This window comes from Zingiber officinale, chromosome 4A (assembly GCF_018446385.1).
Source record: "Zingiber officinale cultivar Zhangliang chromosome 4A, Zo_v1.1, whole genome shotgun sequence".
Taxonomy (NCBI): domain Eukaryota; kingdom Viridiplantae; phylum Streptophyta; class Magnoliopsida; order Zingiberales; family Zingiberaceae; genus Zingiber; species Zingiber officinale.
Window position 1 is genome coordinate 93,701,978 of NC_055992.1, and position 27,032 is coordinate 93,729,009.

At 35.6% G+C, this 27,032-nt stretch overlaps 1 protein-coding gene across 5 annotated transcripts in view; it reads right to left on the reverse strand.

Moving 5' to 3' along the window:
- Positions 1–9,205: 9,205 nt before the first annotated feature.
- The window catches only part of LOC121970188 (small RNA degrading nuclease 1-like), a 30,843-nt gene continuing 13,016 nt past the window's right edge, over positions 9,206–27,032 (reverse strand). For 2 of the 5 annotated variants that reach the window (XM_042520721.1, XM_042520724.1), the window contains exons 2-13: positions 22,672–22,851; positions 22,513–22,602; positions 21,738–21,806; positions 17,142–17,282; positions 16,165–16,281; positions 16,028–16,097; positions 15,796–15,893; positions 13,440–13,574; positions 13,160–13,267; positions 12,971–13,075; positions 10,213–10,714; positions 9,748–10,119 (exon numbers count right to left, since the gene is read on the reverse strand). In XM_042520721.1, the coding sequence (XP_042376655.1) occupies positions 10,409–10,714; positions 12,971–13,075; positions 13,160–13,267; positions 13,440–13,574; positions 15,796–15,893; positions 16,028–16,097; positions 16,165–16,281; positions 17,142–17,282; positions 21,738–21,806; positions 22,513–22,602; positions 22,672–22,851 (1,419 nt within the window). In that variant the 3' untranslated portion in view covers positions 9,748–10,119; positions 10,213–10,408. Of the gene's footprint in view, positions 9,643–9,747; positions 10,120–10,212; positions 10,715–12,970; positions 13,076–13,159; positions 13,268–13,439; positions 13,575–15,795; positions 15,894–16,027; positions 16,098–16,164; positions 16,282–17,141; positions 17,283–21,737; positions 21,807–22,512; positions 22,603–22,671; positions 22,852–24,583; positions 25,371–27,032 lie in introns of those variants that run through there. The other 3 variants (XM_042520723.1, XM_042520722.1, XM_042520725.1) reach the window with 3 other exon arrangements.

Genomic DNA, 27,032 nt, shown 5'->3' on the forward strand with positions numbered 1-27,032 from the left:
TTGTCTCGTGTATTGTAGAAACTAAGATTGATCAATGCTAAATACACTACTAAGATAAAAAAATATATACATTTTATTTTGTGATGTATTTTTTCATCACATTATCTATAACAATAATTTCTTGATAAAAAATATGATCTATGTAACCATTAGCTATAACCATTTTTTTCATCACATTATATGATCGCATTGTGATCTGTATAAAAAATATATACATTTCTTTGTTGTTTTTTTTTTGTTCAGGATCAAGGTAATTATTATGGAGTTGTCGTTGGTGAATCTACGAGTTGTCATAGGTTGAATTTTGATGCAAACGAAGACTGTCGAGATAATGAGTTTGATGTTATTGATGAGGGTATGAACTCTACCATGTTATTGATGAGTTCTGACACATCTATCATAGAATAATGGATGTCAAAAATCAGTATGGAATTTAAGACAGGAGAATATGTCTATAAATTTTATTTGAAATATGCTAAACAAGTTGAATTTGGCATAAGGAGTAAAAGCTACAATGATAAATCGGGTAAATTAGTGGACAGGATTTTTGTTGTTGTGCACAAGGAAAAAGGGGAAAGGACAAACGAGATGTTATGTGAAATCTCATCGTTCTGAAACAAGGTTTGGTTGTGAGGCTAAATGAAGATTAGTTGTCGAAAAAATAGCAACTTGAGTGTGGAGCAATTTGTTAAAGAGCATAATCATTATCTTTCAAGTCCAAACTAAACTCACCTCTACAGATATCATAAGAATATATCTTCTTCTGCGATAATACAGATTGAGATGGCAAGCGATGTGGGAATCCCCCCAAAAGCATCTCATAATCTTATGGTGAAACAGGTAGGTGGGAGGGAGAATTTAGGTTTTATTCCTCAAGATTACAACAACTACCTGTGATCCAAAAGAACAAGAAATATCAGAGTTGGTGATACAAGAGATATATTGGAATATTTGTAGAAAATGCAGTTTGATTATCCTAATTTTTTTATGTTATTCAAGTTGATGAAGATGATTTAATAACTAATATTTTTTTGGTGTGCTGCTAAGAAGAGAGCTAATTATGGTAATTTTGGAGATGTTGTTTGCTTTAACACAACCTACAGGAAAAACAATGAAGGTGGTCCAATTGCGTTGTTTGTAAGTGTTAATCACCATAAGCAATCCATAATTTTAGTGCAACTTTATTATATGATGAAACATCTTTGACGTTTGAGTGATTGTTTTATACATTTACCAAAACTATGTGTGAGAAAAAATTAATAACTATTCTTACAGATCAAGATGTAGCAATGGCAAAGGCTTTGACTTCCAGATAACCTGAAACATATCATCGTTTATGTATTTAACACATTTATCAAAATGTGGCAATACATTTGAGTGGAGTTTTTTCTGAGTTCAAAGAGTTTACTAAAGATTTTGCCTCGTGTATATATGATTTTGATGAAGAGGAAGATTTTATTTCATCTTGGAACTGTTAGAGTCGATTTGTAGCTAGGGGGTGAATAGCTCGTCGCGCTTAGTTTGCTTGCTTCGTGATGATGATGTGCAGCAGAAAGAACACGAAACAATAATACAACGCTAACAAGTAGATTTACTTGGTATTCACCTCATGATGAGGTGACTAATCCAATGATCCACACACATGACGCTCTCCACTAAGAAAAATAATCCTTCTCGGTAATTACCAGAAGTGGAGAAATCTCGTACAACACTCACACAACAAGATACAACACACGCAAGAAAAAAAATATAAGAATACAAATAAAAACCTTCTTCTTGCTCACTTGTTGCATGTTGATGCCTCTTGAACCTTAGAAGTGTACCAGCACTTGTCTCTAAGAGCTTCCAAGAACTGGCGATGAGTGTCGAGGAAGAACGTCTGTGAATCGGGAGAAGAGTTATGAAGATGAAGGCTCGCCATAGCTTTATACCTTGCGCTTCTAGGGCTCCTAATTGATTGGGCTTACTCTCAATCGATTGTCACGTCAGATCAGCATGATCCCAACCATCCAAAACCTACATCCTGTGCAACGGTCATATCCCAATCGATCAGCTGATCGATTAGGGAGGCTTGAATCGATCAGCTGATCGATTCAGAGCGTCTCTGTGCTCACGCTGGAAAAGACCTGAATCGATTGACCAATCAATTCAAACTTCCTCGCGTCTTCGCGAGAATCCAACCCCAATCGATCGGTTGATCGATTGGGCATCTCTCTGTGCTTGCGACAATTTGCTCTCAATCGATCAACCGTTCGATTGAGTCGCTGCTTGTCGCAGCACTCTCCCAATCGATTGGGCTTAGGTCAATCGATCAGATGATCGATTGTCCCAACCTTGACTTGCCTAAACTCAAGTCCAAGATTCCCAAACCCAACATCCTATCAACCGTGACCTGTTGGAACTCCTCATGCCTAGCATCCGGTCAACCTTAATCTGCCAGGACTTCTTCACCAAGTGTTCGGTCAATCCTTTGATCCACTTGGACTTTTCTCCTCGTGCCAAGTGTCCAGTCAACCTTGACCCACTTGGGCTTACCGTCTCATGCCAAGTGTCTGGTTCTCCATGACCCACTTGGACTTTCACCAGATGTTTGGTCACCCATTATCCATCTGGATTTCCTTGTGTCAAGTATCATGTCACTCCTTTGACCTACTTGGACTTCTACTACATGTCTGGTCACCCTTGACCCATCTGGATTTCCTCATGTCTGGCTTCACTCACCAGGTCTTTCCATTTGTCTAGCTTCACTCACTAGGACTTTTCATCTGCCTAGTTTCACTCACTAGGTCTTTCCTTCTGCCTCGCTTCACTCACTAGGGTTTTCCATCTGCCTGGCTTCACTCACCAGGATTTTCCATCTGTCTGGCTTCACTCACTAAGATTTTCACCTAGCTTCACTTACTAGGATTTTCACCTAGCTTCACTCACTAGGATTTTCATCTGCCTAGCTTCACTCACTAGGTCTTTCACCTGGCTTCACTCACCAGGATTTTCCAACTGCCTAGCTTCACTCACTAGGTCTTTCACCTGGTTTCACTCACCAAGATCTCCCAACTGTTTAGTTTCACTCATCAGGACTTTCACCTGTCTAACCTCTAGTTGAAACTTTCCCAATCAAGTATCTGGTCAACCCTTTAACCTACTTGACTCTTCTTCACATCTAACTGGTCAGTCCTTAACCAGAGGAGAATTGTATCATCAATCTCCCCAATCGGATGATTACATCTGTAATTTCCATGTATTGTCAAACATCAAAACTCAAACATCCAAACTCAAACATCAAGACTCAAGCTTGAGTCAACTGAAGCTCAGTCAACCTGGTCAACCTTGACCTAGGGATATTGCACCAACAGGAACATGATGTTGACCAAGTATGCACTTGAAGACAATGATGGGTTGAGACGTATGTTTTGCATAAAAGAAAAATGGGGCTTTAGTGTATGGACGACATATATTTTGTGCGGATATGACTACAACCCAAAGAAGTGAGAGCATGAATAGTATTCTGAAAAGGTACTCACTTATCAACACAAGTTTTTAGACTTTTTCAATCACTTCCAAAGACTACTTGATGATCGTCGATATAAGGAGTTAAAAGCTTATTTTAGATCAAATACAAGTGTTCCATGTCTATTGTATCCAATTGAAATTTTAAAGCATGCAAGTTGTATTTATACTCCTGAGGCATACAAGTGTTTTGAACAAGAGTGGTACAAATCTCATGATTCTATTATAGAAATTTGTGAGGATGTTGGATCACATACAAAATACAAAGTTACTTCTCATAAAAAGAGTTATCATTATATAGTTACACTTTATTCATGGGGTCAAAAGATTGAGTGTAGCTGTAGAAAATATGATTTTGCTGAAATTGTGTGTTCTCATATTTTGAAAGTATTTATGATGAAAAATATCATGAAAATCTCAAGTGAGTATATATTGAAAAGGTAGACACGAAAATAAAAAGGTGGATACTTTGGAGTTATTAATTCAATTGCAAACAAAGGTAGTTTAGATCCAAAAACTTGCAACAATATGCGATATAAAGAATTGAGTGAGTTGTATGTTAAAGATGGTTTGTTGAATATATTTCAGATGGTGGATGAGAGGTTACAAGTTAATGAACCAACTGTCCAACATTCTATTGAAAGAGAGTTTGGAATTAGCGAAGAAAACTCTCTTGGAGTCAAAGGAATTAAAACAAGGAAGAAAATGGTTTCAGGTAAAAGATTGAAAAGTGACTTAGATAAGATTTCAAAAAAAAAGGAAAGCAACGAGGAAAAATAACCAAACTTCAATAATTATTAAGGTTTCACCCCATTCTTATTAAAGTGTTGTTTATTTGTTGTCATTACATTTGAGAAAACATAAAGAATTAAATCATTCTATTTTTTTTATATCAGGCTATAGAAGAGTATTATGAAAGTATATCCAGCATGCCTAGTGTTGAAGGTTTGAGTATGGTCGAAACTCAATTTCGACCACTTTTGTCAACACAACTATCTCAGATTTACTCTAATATTGGTTATTTTCAGACAAATAATCGGCAACGATGGTAAGAAACTAATTCTTCTAATGGATATTTGATTGTTTAAGTATCAATGATTTGGTTATGCTATTTCTCTTGATATTTGACATCAAACAGGACTATAGTAGACATAGTAGACATTTGGCTTGTTCAACAGTAAGGTTAACAGAGATAAAACCCTGCTGCATTTCTTCCATTCAATTTTCAAATTAATGTTTAGTCATTACAACGACATTCTTAAAGTATAGAGGGAGCAGTTGCATACTTAAAAAGTATGGAGGGAGCAGTTCCTGTGATGTTAATAGATGTACTGTTATTTAATAGGTTTTCTAAAATTCATTTTTAAAGTTTTTAAGATTGCCATAAGATAGTTGATGTGGCAATAGAGGATGAAACTTCAACATTATGCTTTTATAGTTTATATAGAGATAAGGTTAAGATTGTGGAAGTTAACTAGAAATAAATTCAAGTTTGTATTGTTTTAAACCAAATTGAGACACCTACTAAATTATGTGCTTATCAATGGTAGTGATTGCAATTTTGGTACTAAAAATCAGTCCAATTAAGAAAGACACCACTTCATTCTTGGGTTAAAAGAGAATAGGTTCTAGTGCAGCTAAAAGCCTAAAGGTGCAATTTTTAGTGAGACTTTAAACTGTAATCTAATAAATGTTAAAATGTAAGAAGAACTTCGGCAAAGGATGGATGGTTGGAAGAGGATTATATTTTTTAAGTAGTCTGTTTTGGGGGTTGCTGAAATTTTTTCTTATCTTAGTGTTGGTTATTTGTTAGACTGGGATACCTAATGGTATATGCTTGTGTAGAATTCACCATCCTTGATTGATGTTGAACAAGCATCCTTCTAATGGATATTTGATTGTTTAAGTATCAATGATTTGGCTATGCTATTTCTCTTGATATCTGACATCAAACAGGACTATGTTTGTGCTCTTCCTTCTCCTTCTCTTCTTTTGAATGACTTGCAACGATATGTATTTTGAAGTTGTTCTGTTGATTCTGAATTACATATGGCTTAGATGGCTTTCCGTCTACTTTTTTTCTCTCCAGGGACATCAATTGTGTGGATATTGCTACAATAGAATGCACATCAACAAAAAATGATTGATGTCAATATAGGTATCTGTTTCTATTATGTTATATTAGCATGCATTGAAGCATACAAAGATAATTGTTTCCTGATTGTGAATATCTTATTTTTGCACATCGTAGGCTGGAGGAGGGTTTTCTTGGCAACAAAGAGTGATTGATGCCTCCTTTCTCAATTCTAATGCCGGTAAAACTGTGTTCTAGTAACTAAATCGACATTTGTAGAATATACATATTTTAATGATATCCTGATTAGTATTATAATTTCTTTAGAAAATAATGTGGTCTCAATGTTGTATGTTTTTCTTGTTATTTTGTGAACTATGAGTCCGCAATTTAGTTGTGATTGAATCGTGCTTCTCTATATTTGTTGATCAAATTTGCATAAACATCTTCAAATTTGTATAAACAGTTTTGTGAAAGTCAGTGATAGCAATAGTATGTGCTTCTCGTTCAATCACCCACCTCAGAATTGCTCACGTCGAGCATGCCTAATTACAATGTTCTGTTGAATGGATTATGGACTTCAACCAAACTGTACTTCAACCAAGCAATTACTAGCTTTCCTTGTCATCTTTATCATGATTACATTTGGTCCAATCCATGGCATTGCTTTGCTTAGCATGCACTATTGTTTAAGTTTAGTTAACCTTAATCTTCCATCCTTGTTGCTTCTCTAATAGTTGACCAAGACGGTCAATTACACTTTACCTATTTCGGTGCATTTTTTGATTCATTCTTTTGTCTCCTAGAAGCTAGCCAAGAGCAACACCTTATCTAAGCCTTTGCCACCTGGCCATCACAGCCTACCCTCGTTAGACTGAGTGGCAACATATTACCCATCGTAGAAGTTTGTTTACCAATGACTACAATAATAACAATATTACTATAGGCGAAGGAAAACCCACTCAAACAAAACAAGTTTAGAAAATGTAATACTATAATGAGAGAACAAGTACTGATTTAGACACAAATCCAACAGAACCAAGCCGGTAAAGTTTGCATTGAATTATATTATCAATTGTTCCAGCAAGTAATGAAATCAGTTGTAGTAGCATAGGTAGTAACATTAACAAACCTCACAAAGCAAACGATTCAAAGTGGGAAGCAATCTCAGCAATGTATGCTAAAGATGACTTAAACATGGATAAGCAAAGATAATATCATAACATCATTTGCTGACATACGAGGCTAATTGAAGGATACATAACTAATATCCATCCATAAGTAAAAAAAACAAATGTCAACATTATCCATAATTACATTTCTTTATCACATTTCAACACTAGTACTACTAAACCAGACCAACTAATAAACAAAACAAATATACAACCAAAAGAAATAAGTCCACTATCACTAATATCCAGACGATAAGCGGTACATTTCAATTTCTCATATTATGTCCAGGATAAGCAATGTATTCACTTCCTACCCTCGACTCCACTCTGGGAAACATCCTTAAATGTATATCACTAGTGTCTTCATTTAGTCCAGTATCAGACCTCACCCACTTTAACCATTCGTGCTGCTTACATCCATAATATAGTCTTCTTGAGTTCTTGATTGATCTAGAGACTAGCACCAATGCTTTTAGTTCGCAGTACCTACATTGTACATTTTCAAATTTGGTATGGTCGATGCTACCGTTACTTGATGATGTCATTCAATAGCAACCTTAAAAGTAAAATTTGACAAAATTAAAACTAATTAAGAGAACCCCATCAAAGTCCCAAATTAGACAAATTGAATCTTCAAAGGTAAAGGAAAAAGTATCATCTAATTTATGTGTGACTTATAATGATGTACCTCATTATGATAAGAAGCATGCTAAACAAATTAGGGCCCCCAGGCAAGGTTAAGTTGACTAGTGTGAGGTAGAGTTGCTATAATAGGGCAAGGGTTCGAATCTCGGCAAAGTCGAGAAAAAAAACCCTCCCCGCACTAGCCAATTATAGCTTCCGATTTACCTCCTCACAGATGGTCATGGGGTCGATCGTGTGGGCCGCTGGGATGACGGATTCCACCTTTTGCTATAATGTTAAACAAATTAGGTCCCTTCGACTGCTGGTGTTCTCTTGGTTAAATGTTTACAAAATACATCTAAAAGGAAGATTCTTTCTTTAGGTTATAGTTTGTTCAAATTTGTGCTTATGTATCAACATGGTCTCCATTTGAAGGTAAAATATAATTACAAAATTAGTTGTAATGGAATAAATCTCACTTCATATTGGCACAAAGTCAAAGTGCAAATTGACAATTGCTGATTTATCATCAAATATCATGACAATATCATCTAAAATACATGGTTAGTTATATTACAGGAGTCAAGACCAAGAAACACCTCAAACTACTAGACTACTAGAGGTCATGATAATTTCAAAAAGCAACAGCACAATACTGATCAATCTTAGTTTCATCAACCACACAAATTCAACAACATAAATTATTCTAGTATAATATGATTCAAGAAACAAAAACAAAAATAAAAATAAAAATAAAAATAAAATAAAAATAAAAAACAAAATGATCTCAACCATTAACATGCCAAAAATCGGGTAAACAACTTGAAAAAAATTCGAATTTGTTAGAACCATTGTACTTGAAAGACCAAAGATCCAGAGATTCCACCAGAAGCGATGTGAAGAAATCACTCGGAGATTGCACAAGACAAGGACACGATTTGCAAGATCTTCGTTGAGGAAAGGCGGAGACGAAGCAAGAGCGTCTGGATGCCTTCGGGAGGGGATGTCATCGACTTCGGAAGGGGACGTCGATGGTGTTGCCTACTCCCGTCGAAGGTGGGAAGGAGAAGGGAGTCACCTCAATGGTACTGCCTGCTCTCGTCAATGGTGGGAAAGATAAAGGTTTAGGGCACTGGAGGACCTTCGAAGCAAAATTTCAAGAGCAGAAGAGTTCGACGAGAGGTTTCTTTTGTCACCGCAACGTCACGTATTTCTCACGAGAAATACTGTTCAATTTTTGTTGTTACCTGTGTGGGATAAGGGGACAGAGAGGTTTAGGGACAAGATTTGAATTGCCTTTTACAACCACTGCCTCTTGTGAAAGAGTTGGTCAATGAAATTCGAGAGTAGATAATCTAATTTAAAAAAATCAGGATAGATCACTTATAATTGTGGCCGAATTATGACCACGATCCGACCATAATTGATTGCAATCCCTCTTTAAATTCACCAACCACCATATTATAATTTGAATCTGGACGAATAACCGAAAGCCACCGACAGTGGGCAAGCAACTTGGCACCGAGCGGAGGGACGACCTCCAGCCATCCACCCTGACCCAAACTATAACCTAAAGGGGCGATAGACCCAAAAAGGAATCACAACTAATTATAGCCAAATCATAACTAAAATTCATCCGTAATTACAAGTAGTACATCCCTGATTTACTTTTTTTTTTAGACCAAGGGATCTGGCCTCATCAAATTCATGAAAATTGCAAAATGTTCAGACAACAAGAAATGAGAATAAAAAAGGTGAGTTCTCTAGGCGAAAATGCAAATTTATGACACGCGGGCCGTGGGATCCAACAAGGCAGCGACAACAGAGGGAAAAGAAGAACATTCCGATGCAAAGGTACATTAGAATCAAGTGAATACACATGTAGGATCATATGACTAAAGGTACACATGAGTGCATCCGCATGAGATGTGTGCCCACCATCTTCCAATGCCCGAACCACTTCTAAGCAATTGAGCAACTTCTGAGCTGCGAGTGGCTATTGAATTGCCAATCCACCAGTTTATTCATTCACTGTTGAAACGTGGAGCTCACTTCCGACTCGATCAAAACCAACATAATTGCCTAACGCATACATTTGTTTGCAACATTTTAGATGTCTTGCAAAATTGTTTGATTGTGATATTACAGTAGGGATCAAAATAAACAAGACTTGGCTGGGCACAATGCCATTGTGCCTTGATGGCCCCTGAATTATTTGGTGGCATTTGCTCTGAGCTGGTGGCTTAGTAGCAGGCAAGGGGCACACTGCATCCAATGACAGAACAGTATACTTTTGTTTCATTATCATTATTTATCTAAACTAGTGCTAACAGCAGCAGTAGTAGCAGCAGAGGCTTTCAAGACGAGAAATAAGAGAAACTTGATGATTTATCAAATGAAGTTGAAAAGACAAAAAAAAAAATCAAAGTGATTAATCTACATTGCTATGTTCTGAAGATTAATTCCTCTACTCATTAATGAGAACAAAAATGAGAATAGCATCTTAAGGACGGGCCCTGACCAAATCCATCAAGTAATGGCAAACGTAAGGAACTCATCGACTCAGTTCAGCATCACTCAGCAAAACAATACAATGAAGAGTAACAAAATTCCTAGAAGAGAGAAAAGAACACAGAAAAGACTTGTCAGCTTACATTGTCCCCACTGCAGCAAGAGTCAACAGAAGCCTTTAAATTATCTTTCTCATCCGAACACACAACCTCCTCTTAGCTACAATAGTCCCTGCCAAACCATAAAGCAGAGTATACAAACTTCATGATTTGAAAGAACATTAGGGTAATCTAGTAGTTAAATAGGCTAGAAGCAGTTACTTACCAGGGATTCATCTAAACACCATTTCCGGATGAAATCTCAGATAATTTTAATTGGCTTCATCTTAAGATAGTCCAACCTTCATGAGATCTTGTCTTTGGTGGAACATTTGATGAAATGGGGTTGAAATTCTCAATAATGAAAATTCATAATGATGTTAATATTAATTTTACAACTTTTTTATGATGACTGATTCCTATCACAAATGTTGCTCTCTGGTAGCTTCGGAGAGAGCCTTTTGCAAATTAAATATTTCCTCTTCCCTTTGTTGCAAATCTGCTCTCAATTTCTCAATCTCCTTAATATAGTCACAGGAATATGAACAAGTTTTTAACTTTTTTGTGACAGTGTCATCTCCTGATTGTTGCTGCATGGAATCAGCATTCTCATCGTGTGTCCTCTTTGACACATCTAGGCCATTGGCCATCTTGCGGACACACAACTGAATTTTTTTTCCACTACTAAGATTCAAAAAGACGCATTTCTGGGGTCGACCATAAGAATCCTGTTATAAAAAGAAAGAGTAAAGATCATTCCAAAACCCTATCTTCTCACTCACATGGCCTAAGATTTTTTTTACACATAAGAGAAAAAAAAAACAACACCATTCAGTAATTTCCATCATAGTGCAACACAAGCCAACATATAAGGAATGAAAAGGCAATTCAAGATGACCAACTATTGAAACAGCTGTGATCAGTGAACATACAATAGCAAAAATAAACAACATCACCACATGCATCAGCAATTTAAACATTTAACTTGAGCGTTGACATAATTTCTACCTATGCATATATTTGGAGAAAGTAATTTTGGAATAAAGCTCAAGCAGATACTGAACAACATAGTTTTTGCCAACCAAGTTGTGGCAACGATATACAATTTGTTAACTTCAAAGCAGTACATCTAATTAATTATGCAATGGAAGTGAATGTAAGAGATACCTACCATCATTCTTCTACTTAGATGGGTATGCACACCCAAATCAATCTTTTAATTAATTAAGATAGCTATCACACTATGCATGATGGATTGAGCTAAGGATAGTGTGAACAAGCACAATTTGATCGTAACTATCCAACAAACAAGGATATTCATCCCAAGTAAACTACAATAAGAAAATAACTTATCTTACTCCTATCAAGCTGAGGTGTCTTTCAATGTTCCTCTCCAGCTCCTATGAGACAAGGATTGCCACCTCCCCAAGCTGCTCCAGGCTTTCTTTGGTTCACAAGGAAGAGTATAGTGGCAATTGATGTCAGATGGTTTTTAAGTTCTCTCCTATTAACTTTAAGGCATTGAGGTTAGTTCCCAAACTTAAAACTTGTTCCCCCAGAATAGTCTTGGGGAAAAGCTGCTCAAGGGAAGGCTATAGCAATAAAGCTCAAACTAAGTTCAACTAGCCTGTGATGCGAGGGTTCATTAGATGTCTAGTTATTCTTGACTTTTATTTTTACTATGCAACATTGGGCACCTTGGTCTTTTTTTGGATACTGCAACTGAGCCCTCACACTGATGCCAATGGCAATGTAGTCATGCCACCTGAGCTTGTTGATGAAGTGAGGCTGTTCCTTGAGTCAAGAAGTCATCCTGCTTTGGGAAGTTAGGCGCCACAAATAACCCACAGCTAAGGGACCTGAGTCAGTGTCAACCCCATCCCACAAATCTATTAGAGGTGAAAAGTCCTTGGCCAGAAAGGGTTGTTCTTGTTCACCAGTTCCATTTTTGTACCACTACTCTAATTTCAAGGTTCTTGCTTAACAGCTTGCCACATCTGCATGCACACATCTAATTCAGTAATGTTGATGTCACAGCTATCACTTACCAGTGAAGATCTACGATTGAAACAACAACGACGACAACATCAACCAAGCCTTATCCCACTACAATTGAAACAATAAAGCAATATATTTTGTTAATATACATTATACTGCTTCCTACTCTTTGACCAATTTTAAATGAACTATTTTTTTTTTCTGTACATGAAGAAAAGGAATGATGAGTTGGGTGAAGAGGAATAACTGAATAGCTGATACCTTTCAGCAGTGACATGACAGTATGATCCTTTTTGATACACAGCCATGAACTCAAAATTGAGACATAGGATAGCACAAAAGCAATAAGCATACCTTGATTATGAATCAAATTATCGGGTCATTAGTAACAAGTCCCACAAGCGTAGGTACACTGCTACCTTTAATCTAACATATGTTAAATTAGAGAGTGGATCCATGAGTGGAGGAGCAATTCCACTAGTCAATAAAAACTAAAGAGGAAAGGATGTATAAATAGAGTGGCAATCCAACCCGATGGGTTAATCATTTTGAATTGATGATCCTAGTATAAGAACAATTCCTTGCTCATTGCTAATGAGCCCAAGGGATTGCTGGAAAATGGGGCATCTGATTGCTGCCGATAAGCATAAGAAGGGGGCAATGCTGTAGGAAGTAGCACTGTCAGGCTACGGTTGATGAGTCTGCATACCTGAGGGGTCAGTACTTGACCTAATGAGAACATTGGAGGCCTTGTGATATGTAGAACTACCGGCTCCAAGCACCCAAAAAGATGGCAAGGTGTACCACATTGCTAAGAAAAGGGTAAATGGTATTTGTTTTCTCTACAATGATTCTTTGTTAATGCCCTTCTTAAATGGCTACTAATTTTGGTTAAATAAACCATACTACAACTAGATAATACCATTATTACAATAGTTTAGAATCTTTTGCAGTACCAAGTAGAAAAATAACCTTTAGAAGCAAACCTTAGTTAAATAGCCATTAATTTTGTTGAATGCCTCATCTGCCTCTATAGAATTATTGAAGACAGCATATGTCGAATAACTTTCACCTCGATGCCTCGTAGCAGACTGTGCAAGGGCAATAACTTCCATAAGTTAAATTAGTAGTGTTTTAACATTTTATGTGATTATTAAATATTAGCAGATGCAAACCTCAACTGTGACGTCATATTCTCGAGAAAACAGCCTCTGTAACTCTTGAGAAGGTACTTCAAGTGGTATTCTGTGTAGCAGTAGTTTTGCCAAGTCATACTGAGGTATCTGGAGAATAACATAAAAAATAGCTCAATTTTGGAATATAGATATGGAAAGGATAACGAAAAAAAAAGATACATGGTCATTTCAGTTAAAAGCTAGCAATGAGTTAGTCCCAATTTAGATTATGGTTGTTTTGTTCAGTTTAAAATCAGCTATGAATTAGCCCCCAACTTACTTCCACATCTGTGCTATCAATTGGATCCTCATATCCACGTTCAAGCTTAGCAAGAACTAGTTTCATAGCAGCTTGTGCATCATTAAGACAATTATGTGATTCCCCATCATTACGAACTGGAAAACCCAACACTACCTGCAGACCATGAACAACAGAATTGAATCCTGAGTTGCTGACATTCATATAGCACACAAAGAATTCCATTAATAAAAATTAAAGAAAGCATTTAAAATGCACACAGCAATCCCCAACTAGTGGCATAACAACTTCAGTCGTGCTAAACAGAAAGTAGGATTTTGTTAATGCAACTTGAAAAGGGAAAAAATGTCAATGCATAACAAAAAAAAACTTGCTCAACTGAAGCCAGTTTAATTCAATCATATCAGATTTATAATCTGGGTACAAATAATAATAATAATAATAATAATAATAGATAATAATCACACAAATATATCTCTCTAAATATATAATACAGGTCCCATTAGTTCATGATAAATGATTTTTTACATAATTTTAGCTTTAGTTAAGTTCCACAAATGAGAGAATCAACTGATTCTCATATTGAAACTGAAGTTCCTGCAACTTATACAACTGAGGGAAAAAAAACCCTATAAATCTCTATCTATATTAGATGAAATCTGTATCGACAAATTATTAAAACAAAACTAATACCTTTCTGTAATGGCTATTAGCTCAGGTCCTTGCAGCTGATGTTGTAAAATAACAGAAATGACGAGCAGTTGATACTCAATCACAAGTATTTAATTTTTTTAATCGGATTGGTGAGATATGTTGCCCACCAATATGAACTCAAGTACTTTCTATAAAATCAATGTCAAAATAAATTGAGGCTTTGGAGATAAATTCAACTACAGAATCTTCAACTAGCTCTTTTGCCTAAAACTACCAAGGAAAGCCAACCTATGAATATGAGGGATAAAAATTCTGGTTTCATGTGCTTACTGTGGGGTAAATAAGGAAAACATATAGTGTTTACATGCCCAATAGCAATGTGAATCAGGACAAATAGAACCTCACGGCAAATATCAGTCCTCTCTTGCCACAAGCAGCCTACACACCAAACTTGTGGGCGTGAAGAATGGAAGAATTGCAAGGAGCAGTAGCATGGTCATGCAACCACACAGTGCTTCTGGTGCAATGGTAATTTACTAATGCTAGAAAGAACTCCAATATCAGCCAGCAAATGGATTACTTTTACAAATTTCTCTAGGGTATTTAAAGATTAAAAGAGGGGTTCCTTAGATTTCTTGGCATGCTACTAGTGTTACATTTTCAAAATGAGGCTTACTTGCCAATGCAAATTAGGAATCAATTTTCCTTTGGTAATTGTCAAAAGTTTAAAATCTTCTAATTTGGAAGAATATATTTTAATATGATTAGAGTATTAGGCATTTGGATAATTGTTCTAGTTTGGTTGGATTTTGTATTTTCAAATCATAAATTATTTCCTAAGTTGTCGAGTCCTTTTAGGTATGTGGGTAATTCTTACCCATTTGTTTAATTTTATTTTCCAAAGTAGTTGGATTGGAGCATTTAAAAAGATCCTGACTCTTCCCTTTGTAATTAATCTTGAAATTAATAACACATTTTTCTTGATAAATTTATCGTTGTGGAAGCTAGCACTTCGCCCTTCCACAGCCTAGTGTTACATCAATTGGCTTTAGAATCGAAGCTGATGTTTCAATCTCGGGAAATTACCCCCTTGGTGAAACGCAAGCCAGCCTTCGATCATTATCCCTATCTGCGCCCAAGTGCTCGGTTCTCCTTCTGTTCTTGTGTATTGGTTGGGACAACCAAATGGATAGGGATACTATAGTGTCTTCTTCCCTAACTTACTGTGAATGCGCCTACACCTCAACTCCCATCACAATCCACACATTCAATTGGATTATAAATTTTCTTTATGGAAATAAAAAAGTCATATACAAATCCTTTTTTCTCTACATTTCATAATTGACTCATTAATTAAATAACACAGATTATAATCTTTCAGGCATAAAACCAGAAAAGGATGATGATAACAGTAACCAAACAAAAACAAAGACAGCTATTAGAAATTGAGAGCATGACATGGATAAATTAAATTCCAAAATAACAATCAACAAACAGCAAAGCCTTCATAGGACAAAAGAACCTAATTGTTAGGTGGAAGTTCAAACAGCAGAGGAATGAAGGAAATCATGGTATCTAAATAATCTATAATAAAAACAATGTGATGGATCATTTCATAAGAAGAATCATTTGGAACAAGCAATAAAAAACACTAGAATTAGGGTGCTAAATATTTGAGAGAAAAGTATTAGTACAATTACATGAAACTATTCTATTTACACACCTTGCACAATGTGTTCAAGGAAGGTGCATAGGTAGGTAAACCTGCAAACTTGAAGATGCACAAGGTGTCAATGACTCTAAGGTGATCCACTTTCAGGGCTGTAAAACATAAACCACGCAGGAGGTCATACATCTCATGTACTTTATTTTGGGTAAATTTTATTTAGGTTTGAGGCTATGAGCATACAAAAATTAGAAGATAGGCCGCAAGCTAGTAAGAAAGCAAGGCATACCTCGTAAATCATTATACAAGCTATGGCCCACTAGGATAGTTCCGTGTGATAAAAGTTTCTTCAAAGGTTTCTGTATACGGGATCATTAACTACAGAAAAAGAATGCATACTGCATATGTAAGCGGAGAATGAATTACCTGTATATCGGCTAAGGAGCAAGTTACTCCTTCCAAATCCTCTGAAGATATCCCAGTAATGTTGGTTCTGTAATCAGCAATAGCCTTCATGGGATTTACAAGCTGATCAAGTTTGACCTGAAGGTAAACAATTAAATGCAAGCATCACTTAATGGTATCAAAACACAACCTAATAATTCAGGCATCTACTTGCATTTGTTTCTCTGTGTGCTGGCATATATGCTCATTAGAATCAGCTAATGTGTATGTATTAGAGAATAAATTCCGCTCAAATAATTTGTCATCCAAATCTAGAAGAAGAAAAAAGAGGTACAACATGAGGATCAAAATTGTCTTACAAATTCAGCGAGCAAGAAAACTGAAAGTTCTCAATTTTGAGCATTCCCTATCTTTACTGCAGTAAGTTCAATAAAATTTCCAACGCCAAAGACAGAAAACCATATTATGTATTCCATATCAATGTTAGAACATGGCAAGTTATTTCGTACTGCATTCTTAGTACTAGAATTTTTTTCAGTCACAAATCTCGTAATGTGTGTTTACAGTAATTAAAAATTATCAGCATTTATATTCCTAAAGACTATGTGAAGAAAAAACATTAAAAAACTACAACCAAGTTACAGTCAAATCGATGCATATACAGAAGACAAAAATTCATGGATGATTCCAAATCAACACTTTGACAAAGCTGCAAGATTTTCATTATAATAATCAGACAGATTGGTTACAAATTCATTCCACTATGCAAACTAACAAATCCGAGTATAGACTTCATTCTACAAATATCTCTCCTCAATAATCTCTGTTAAGCATGGGTGTGAAAGGTTGTCTAATGCATTGGGTGTGCATAAAGTTGCAAAGAGAAATGTCATAACCCTCAAGGTAGCATTTAGCATTCAACTGTCATTTTAGTTCAATAGAAAATAGCATTGTGAATCATTTAATCCTCTAGATTATAGCATTATGTATTATTCTACCTGCAAATCTTGATCTACCACACATACTTTCACCACTGCTTCAGTACCATCCTGGCAAAGGACCATCTCACAATCAACCGCAAGCATAGTTTCTGATTTCGTTGCTTCAAAAATTTCACCTAGGTGAGTAATTACCCACTCCTGCAAAACAAATTTCCTAATTAGCTGAAATTATTGCACAAGCATTCATAAAAAACAAAACAAAATGTTCAGGCACATACATCCATAACTCAGAATACTTGAGAAAAACACATTGCATTTCTCAAGCAGGAATACATATGAGAAACAGAACAGAGGTTAAAAATTGTTTTCTATTCAAAAAAATATCAATGAGCAATTTAGGATTTTTTTTATTCTGATTGTGAAGGCTGTTGGAGTGTATACTGAAAGCCTAAGCTTTGTAAACATTCATTATGAATAAAGAATCACATTTGGTCAAATGGTCTACATTTAGTTGTAGTTGTTCAATTAATTTATATTATAGATAACATAGTATGTGGTGTCACATACAGAAGATGATGTTATCAGTACCTTATAAATTATAAACAGTAGCTCACGATCAAAATGGAAAGGAACAAACCATTAGAAGGTCGTAGTGTAATTAGGTATCAGTTTATCTTGACGGTATAATTACACTAGTACGCTCAGAGTGTATTGAGTAGGACCATTTGAGGTCGTTTCTTTTATACTGACTTTATAAAGAAACATAGACCTCGGTTATTATGGAAGTGTGTGCTCTTAATCCTAATATAATAACAAGCACGTATATTTGATATTTATTTCTTTAATTTATCAATGGGTGAGATTTAGTTCGATAAATCAATAAACCCGATAAGTTGGGAAATGATATCACTTATAGTGTGTGTTGTTGATTATAGAAGGAAACTGTGTCCTAGAAATACTAGGTTGATAATGTCCCCAAGAGGAGCTCATAAGGATTGTCATGTTAAACCCTGCAGGTGGACTTAGTCCGACATGACGATAAGGTTGAGTGGTACTACTCTTGGACTAAGATATTAATTAAATGAGTTGTCAGTAACTCACTTAATTAGTGGACATTCGATATCTTAAACACAGGGAGACTAACACACTCATAATAAGAAGGAGCCCAAAAATGTAATTTGGGATTGGTGCGGTAGTTCCATAATAGTTCTCTAGTGGAATGAATTATTATTGATAAAATTAAGTTGTGTGTTCGGGGCGAACACGGGATGCTTAATTTTATCGGGAGACCAAAACCAATTCCTCCTCTCGGTCCCTATCGTAGCCTCTTATTTATAGAGTACTATACCCACTTATACCCACTTTCTATACCCACCTAATAGGGGCCGGCCAAGCTAGCTTGGGAACCAAGCTAGGGCCTACCTAGATAAAATTGGGTGGTGGCTCTAGCTTGAACCCAAGTTAGAGGGGCCGGCCAAATTAAATTAAAAAAGAATTTTAATTTTAATTTTTATTATGTGGAAGATATAATTAAAGAGAATTAAAATTAAAATATCTCTCTTGTAAAAGATCTACAAAAGATTAAAGAAAGAGATTAGATCTCTTTCCTTATTTGTAGATTGGTGAGATATTTATTTTCTCTTTAAAAAATTATTCACATGTTGTAAAATTAAAATTATGAAAATTTCTTTTTATCAACCATGAAGAGATTTTTGAAGAGAAATTTTATTTTTAAAATTTTCGGAAACAAATTAGGAAGTTTTAATTTGTTGATTAAAACTTGTCTAATTTATTTATCTTGATGTGGCCGGCCAATATAGATTAAATTGAGAAAATTTATTTTATTTTTCTCAATTAAATCATGTCAAGGAAATTAAGGAAATTTTATTGTAATTAAATTTCCTAATTTGCCTAAGCCAAGGAATATAAAAGAAGGGGTGGGGTGCCTTCAAGAGATACAACCTCTATTATTTCTCTCCCTCTTTTGTTCCTTGGTGTGGTCAGCCATCATCATCCTCTCCCTCTCTTCCTCTTGTGGTGGTCGAACCTCTCTCTCCCCTTGGAGCTCTTGCGGTGGCCAGATACTACTTGGAGAAGAAGAAGAAGAATGAGAGAAAGCTAGCATCTCTTAGAGCTTGGTTGGTGTTTTGATCTTCTTCCTTGGTGAAGCTTCCTTATTGTTGGCCGAACCTAGCTAGGAGGAGAAGAAGGTGGTTGGTGGTTTCTCATCTCGGAAGATTGTTGACCACACAACGTCCGAGGTTAGAAGAGGAATACGGTAGAAGATCAAGAGGTCTTTCTAGAAGGTATAACTAGTAATTTTTCTTTCCGCATCATACTAGTTATTTATGGAAATAATACCAAATACAAGAGGCTTACGTTCTAGTATTTCGAATATGTTTTTTCGAAGTTGTGTTTTTTTTGTTTTATTTTTCCTTGTGATTTGATTGTTCTTTTCGGTTAACCTAAAGTTATTTTAGGAAATTAAATATTATATTTCTATAAAAGGTTTTGTCTAGTCGGTGGTGGTTGCTCCCATATCCAAGAAGGTCATGTGCCTCGCCACGTCAGTACTGGGAACCGATTATGGAAATTAATATTTAATGGAATTAATAACTTAAGGTGATTTGGGTCGAACGTGTTAAGTTCCGCAGGCGATCCAAAATTTAATTTAAAAGAACACATGGTAGCTAGGAAAAGGTTCAGACCTTTGTACAAAATTTTTGTACAGTGGAACCTCTAGGCTTTCCGAGTAGCAACCAACAAAGGCCAATGGAACCACTTCTCTCACTCAACCAGATGAACAACATCAGCAATTGTTATCAACAATACATCCAGACAACATGAAAACCAGGGCTGTGCAAAAAAATCGGGAAACCGAAAACCAGACCGAACCGGTAGCTTACCAGTTCCGGTTTAACGATTAACCAGTTCCGGTTAACCGGGTTTTACTAGTTTACCAATCATTTCCCAGTTTAGGATTTTTTTACCGGTTTAATCGGTACTATTATTATTTATAAAATTAATTATATATAATATATTATATATATTGGGAAAATTTTTAAAAAGGGTAGTGAAAATCTTATAATTAATAAAGAGAGTGTAACTTTTGTAAAGTTTTAATATGGGCACAAGCATAAATCCTAGTGCTACAAAATTTAAACACTTCCACTTGTACATTTTTCATATAAAAGATTTTAATATTTCATTATAACACTAAAAGCTAAAATTCTTGAATTATTTTTGTTATTATACATTTAAATCATCAAACCAAATTATACAATTTTGAGTGAAAGTTAATATCAAATGGCTAATAAAGTATTTTATTAAACTGTAGAGTTAACTACTAGTATTAGTTAATTTGAGTGAAAAAATATTTTGTTAATTAGTTTGTCAAAAAAAAGGCCCAATAACCCACTCCACTAAGTCCACTTACCCAGACCCTATTTTGTTACCGGTTCTTGGTTGGAATTGATTAACCGACCGGAACCGGTTTAACTAGAACCGGTAAGAATACCGATCGGTTAACCGGTTCTATATAAAATGTGATAAACCAGAATTAATCGGAACTGATAAACCGGTTAACCGGCCGGTTGAATAGGCTTCGTGAAACTTAAACATGGCCATTGCAAAATGATACCAATGAAACATAAATAAATTAAATTGTGCTAGAGGGGACAAAAATAAAACATCTAAAAGTACTTGAACGCATATTATTAACAAATAATAACCTAGATATATATTCAATGACAATAGCACCAAGATAAATAATAAATTTAAAACATTATGTAAAAAATATAAATATAGCAAAATAAGATAAGAATATAGAAACTAAATTTCAATCTTGATTTTGATTCATGCTTTGATCACATCAATTTCAAGATGACAGTAGAAGAATCAATCTGTTATTAGAATCAAAATCATTGAAACAATAAACATCCAATCAATTACCACACAGAAGTTTCAAAGAAAACTAGTATGGCAAATCCCAATTACACTTACAGTTCATATTATGTTTCAGTCTCCACGACAGATAAATGGAATGTATAACACTAGCAGAGACTAATGTGATATACTAGCATGTGCCCTTAAATAACTCAAAATCAAGATAAACATTCATATCTTCAAATCTTCTAGTGTAATTGTGCATAATTACACTTCTATTAACAAATAGTCCATGTATGTAAAAAAAAAAACATTGTCCATCTCATATAAAGTATTCCGAATAACTATGAGCAATAAGATATGGAGAAGTTCTTCTGCGAAGGCTAGTGTCAAGTTGAGCCAAACACAACCAAGTGCAAAAAAAAAAAAAAAATACTATGAAGAGAATCCTGAATCCATAAAGATGAAGAGTAGGTAATTCCAATAGTATGCCCAAACTAAAGATGATGTTTGTGCTTTGGGCTATATCTGCTGTTACCAGGTGCAAATTATCGACTAATCAATATCTTGGTTATGTCCTAGGAAAATAAAATTTTACAGATACTTTTTTGTATCTGAAACGAGAAAAAATATCATTAAAAGATTTCATGCTAAAGTAAATATTTCTAGATCAAGAACATTCTAACCTTCATCATTCAATACAGGCGAAAGAATTTCAGTTGATTTTAAAAATTGCATTCAACGATTTACAGTAAAAGACGAACACACCTTATCATAGAATGGGAAACAGAAGTGTTTTGTGTATTTTGGATGTTCCATTGTCAAACGGACCAACCTCTGCAGTTCAATATGCATAGAACATTACCATATGATAAGGCAACTAACTTTTTCAATAAACAAAGACAAAAAAAAACTAGCAAAGCAAAAATGAAGATGCTTATCACAAAATAGGTGATATAAACAGGTTCTGGAGAAGATATTTTAATTAACAGTATTTTAAGTTTTCAGAGTTACGGAAGCCTCAAACAATGATAGCATTAAATAAATTGTATTCTGGACATCCTAACCAATTCCTATATCCACTGAAGCTAATCCTCAATATGTCCAATCTGGGTAGATACAGAAGAATCATAAGGTATGAATCATTAATCTAAAATGTAAAGATATACATGCAAACAAAACTACATAACCAACTGAAAAACCTTTACTTGTGGACAGCCAATGGAAGCCTTTCAAATGGCCAATTAAGGCCCAACTGTTTCATAGTAAGAGAATATAAAAGGCATCAATTAATAACCAAGGGGTAAACTTACATGAGAAACAAATATGTCCAATATAACAATTTTGATGGTAGATATCAACACTGGTGTAACAAACCGGTAGCATTACAATAATGTAGAAACATATGCAAAAGGTTTTCTTCTTCTTTTGTTTAATATTATTTATGGATAATACACCTAATTCAATAGATTAGACTACTTCTACAGAAATCTAAACACAAACAAAATCAGAAAAAAACTTGGGGAAAGTGTGAATTTCATACCTGTTTAGGTGACTCAAGATGTAAACAATCCTTGATGAACTGCTTCATTGCATTATGATCATTGTTCCTTCTTATCATTTTATTGAACACCTAATTCCACAAACACAATTTTCAGTACCACATACAACATATCATGCAAGAACCTTTTTCAGTAATTACTTTTTGTTCTTCTTTTGTAAATGTCTGCAAAAAATCAACCAAGAGCTCTCTTGTCCTCCTAGTTGGGTCACTTAAACAAGAACCAAATTTCCCATCATGACAATATAGAAAATCCTTCCATCCTCCTTTAGCACCTTTCAGTCCTTGTTTTTGAGTTAGTCTCACAATCTCAGCAATAACCTGCAACAGTGAGTTTGATTAAGCAGATGTTAGAGGGAAAAAAATTGCTTGAGCTTGGCATGAGAATGGCATATCCAAATGCAAGAGACCCTCTCACATATACGATCCACCAAAGAGGTAAAATGTCATTTATTTAGAAAAATAGTATGCTAGCATATAAATGTTGATACACGTTAGGAAAATAAATGAAAATTAGTAGCATGCCACAGAAGAAGGGGAGCCTTGGCGCAACGATAAAGTTGTTGTCACGTGACCAAAAGGTCACAAGTTCGAATCCTGGAAACAGCCTCTTGCAAAAAGGCAGGGTAAGGCTACGTACAATGGATCCTTCCCCTGGACCCCGCATGACGGGAACTTTGTGCACCGGGCTATCCTTTTTTTTTTTTAAAGCATGCGAGAGAAGAACAAGGTGCATGCCTTATATATATATATATATATATGACCCTATTTGGACCTTTTATGAACTAGTTACAATTTTCAAATTCCCACTACAAGGTAGCTCTTGATTATTCCCAACAATTCCCAAAATCTAAAAACATTCGCTATAGTACCCTATTTGGACCTTTTATGAACAAGTTACAATTTTCAAATTCCCACTACAAGGCAGCTCTTGATTATTCCCAACAATTCCCAAAATCTAAAAACATTCGCTATAGTAATTCTGCCTTAGTCAGTCAAGGAGACCAAATCCTAGTACAACAGAACAACACGATTCTAGCATTACTTGCTTCTTGACATTATCGACTTACAGTTTTAGAAAACCAAATTCTTACTTTAGAAAACCACATACATAAAAATAACCAAACACAGGACCTAAAGCAAACTCAAGAAAATATAAATAAAGACCTTAGTAAACTCTCTCTAGGAAACCCTATTACTAAACAATTACCTACCACTTACAAGTTTCTAAAAATTGAAAATCTTCCTTTTAATGACTCTACAAACAAAAACACAAACTGAAAGCTTTTCTGGTTTATCCCATACATTAAGATCTAGTAAAAACCTCTCTATGATACCCAGAAAATCTACAACTGGGTACATATCAATTAGAACTTATAGATATAAACCAAAATCTAGATACATTCTCTAATGAACAATTAAATACACTGAATTCAAAACGGATATATCACCAAGGTTTATTATCTTTTTCTACTTCACTTAATAGACATCATAGAACCCAACCATTACACTTACCAGATGGCAGAGAAGAAAGATTTTTCCTTATGAATGAAGAATCAGCCAAAATACTTTTATAAAGGAAACATAATTATATCCACTTAGGATTAATTGTGTTTGGTCTAAGAGGACTTACCAGACAAAGTATAGGTGCTAAAGTCTTTTTAGTCCTATATGATTCACGGTTCTCAGATAATGACAAAGCAGTTATTAGACTTATAGAAATAGATACAAATAGTATAATCTAAGAATTACATATTTTTGTCTCAATTTTAATATGATTATTCCAAACATTATAGACCATATTAAAATTTCTGTTCAAGCCAGGGGCTATGGAGATTTCCAGAAACACAATATTCAAATAGACATAATTTTTTTAGGAAAAACAATGACGAGTATTAACAACAGTTTCAAAGTGCAAATAAATAATATTATAGAAACTCTTACAACAAAGGGAATCTATTTTATCAAACCAAAAGATTTCTCTTCCGAGGGGGGAATTGAATGTATCTATATGCAAGCAAATAAAAATAAGGAGAAGATATAAAAAACTCACAGAATTTATATGCTCGCAATAGATTACAAACCCCCAAAGTAAGGCTCAGGGTCTCCTGAATTGCCTTGCAATGGGCTGAGGGAGGTTCTTATATAGAGAGGAAAAAGGATGAATCGGGTGCTCATTGGGCCCCATCGTCATTCATCATCTTTTTCTTTTGATAAGAACGAATCCCCTTTTGAGATCACGAATCTTTTCTCTTTAATTCGTGATCACAACCTTGTCCATTTATACAGTAGTACGTCATCTCGGATTTTTAGCCCGTGATATTAAAGTACATAGCGCCAAACTTAATGCGTTCTTTATTGCTTGATTGGACTAGTAATGGGTCGACCACTTTGACTGGTTTCAGAGCCAAAACTGTGTCATCCTATGGCTGAATCTTTTGTCAGATTTACAACTGTCTCCAGCTATTCATCAACCAGTTTTGCCGCAGGGTACCAATCCTTCCAGTAGCTGTTCCTGGTGCTTCGGCTTCTGCAATCATGAAGTTTGATTGCATGAAGATTTCTGAGCTGTTGTATGGCGAAAACTACTTGGTCTGAGGCCTTCTTTTGGAACTGTATGAGCTGTTCCATGATGTCGTCATGCTCGGTGAGTGGTATTCCTTGTCGTATTCGTTGTCGTAGATAGAGCAAGAGATTTTGATATCGGTCGTCGAGCCTATCAATTTTCTGTAAGATATGGACCATTTGCTCTTGAGCTTCCTTGTTGGGCCTCTCTCCCACCTCTTGTAATGTCGAGGCTGCTAGATCCAGCTTGTCCAGTGTTCCCTGTGTCTGCCATTCTGAAATAACAAGAAAATTAATGAATCGTGAAAGAGCATTGGCAAGCTGATTGTCTCTCCCATCAATATGTTCAAAACTAATATTTATGCCAGTGCCGGTGATATAATCCGTGAAGACTAGCCATCGGGCTCGTGAAGGTTTATTTGTTGACGATTTGCCAAAAAAGCCAATAATCGCCTGGCAGTACGAATGATTAACTCCTTTTTATCTAAGAAATAGATCTTAAGGGCCTCGAGAATTCATGACGGCATATATTTCGGCATCTATTGTTGATTTTGGAGGATTGTATTTGCCACTTGCATAAGCGCATATTTTCTCCAAGCTTTTAGGGTCATACTTTCGCAACTTCCACTTGCAAATCCTGCCCCAGCCTTCCATACAGTCGTCTACTTCCAAGAGGATAAAGCATTCCTTCGAGGGTACCTTTAAATCTGGTAAGCTTTGAACTGTTTCTTTGATCTGTTTAACCAGGCCCAGTTCTGGTCATTCATTTGCTTCTAGCCCGTTAGGCTTATTTTTGCATATAGTGGGCTGAGCATTTTGCCCAAGTTAGGGATGTAGTTTCTTGCGTAGTTTAATAACCCTAACCAAGAATTTCCTTTCCTTTGTCTAGCTGTTGAAAGTCGTCCTTGAAGCCCTTTTCCATTAACAGTGCTTCATATTGATTTTTGTAGAAGGTAGCTTCTTTTTGCAATCGTTCAATTTCCCCTTCACAACAGGCTATATAATACTGTTGTTCTTGAATAAGCCTGTTTGGAAAGAAAGGGAGTGGCGCGAATGTGCCACAGGGAGTTACCTGTTGAAGTAGTGAGGACCACATATGTTACATGCAGTAATAAGGCATTTTAGGCAATGCAGCCTTGCCCTTTGTATAATGGCTCTTTTACAACAGGTGCATAAGGTTGATTGTGGAGGAATAATTTGCTCATTATGATGCCACTCATGTTGGCAGTTCATTTGATCTTCAGTGATCCAAATCTATGGCCGATATCCTCTGTCTATTTTTCCTATCAACATAAAGACGGATTCATTAGGAAAGGAGAGAGTTTGGATTGACCTTTGTAGATCGCCGTTTCCATCTTCTCCTTCCGAGATGCTAAAAATTACATCACTCTGAGCTTCTCCTTCTTGAACGGATAGGGTGTCACAATCCTCAAGGAGGTCTAATTGCTCAAAAATTGCAACTCGTTTTATATTTCTTCGCCCATTTGGACATTCGCGAGCAAAGTGACCTTCCTGTCCACACAAGTAGCATTTGCATTTCTTATTGCGAACTAAATGCTTTCTTCTTTCTATTCGCGCATGGGAATCATGAGGCTTTCCTTTGTACGTTGTGGAACGTCTGATTCCATATTCCTTTGGATTTTTCTGGTAATAGCCAGGAATTGGTATCTGGTTGCAGAAAGAGAGATTCTTTAACTCCCTTTTGAAGGTAGCATCTTTGCACTCCTGTTCCAAAAATTTGTAAGCATATAGAATCCTTGGAATAATGCCAACAGTCAAACTTGGGTATTTTTCATCAAACGTCTTTTTGATCCGAGTCCCTAATTCCTCAGGCATCTTTAGCCAGAATTTCTCATATAATTCGGCCCTGTGTATAGTCGTCTCGTCTTGGCAGCTATTCTCATATAAGCATTCATATACTGAATAATGTTCTTCGC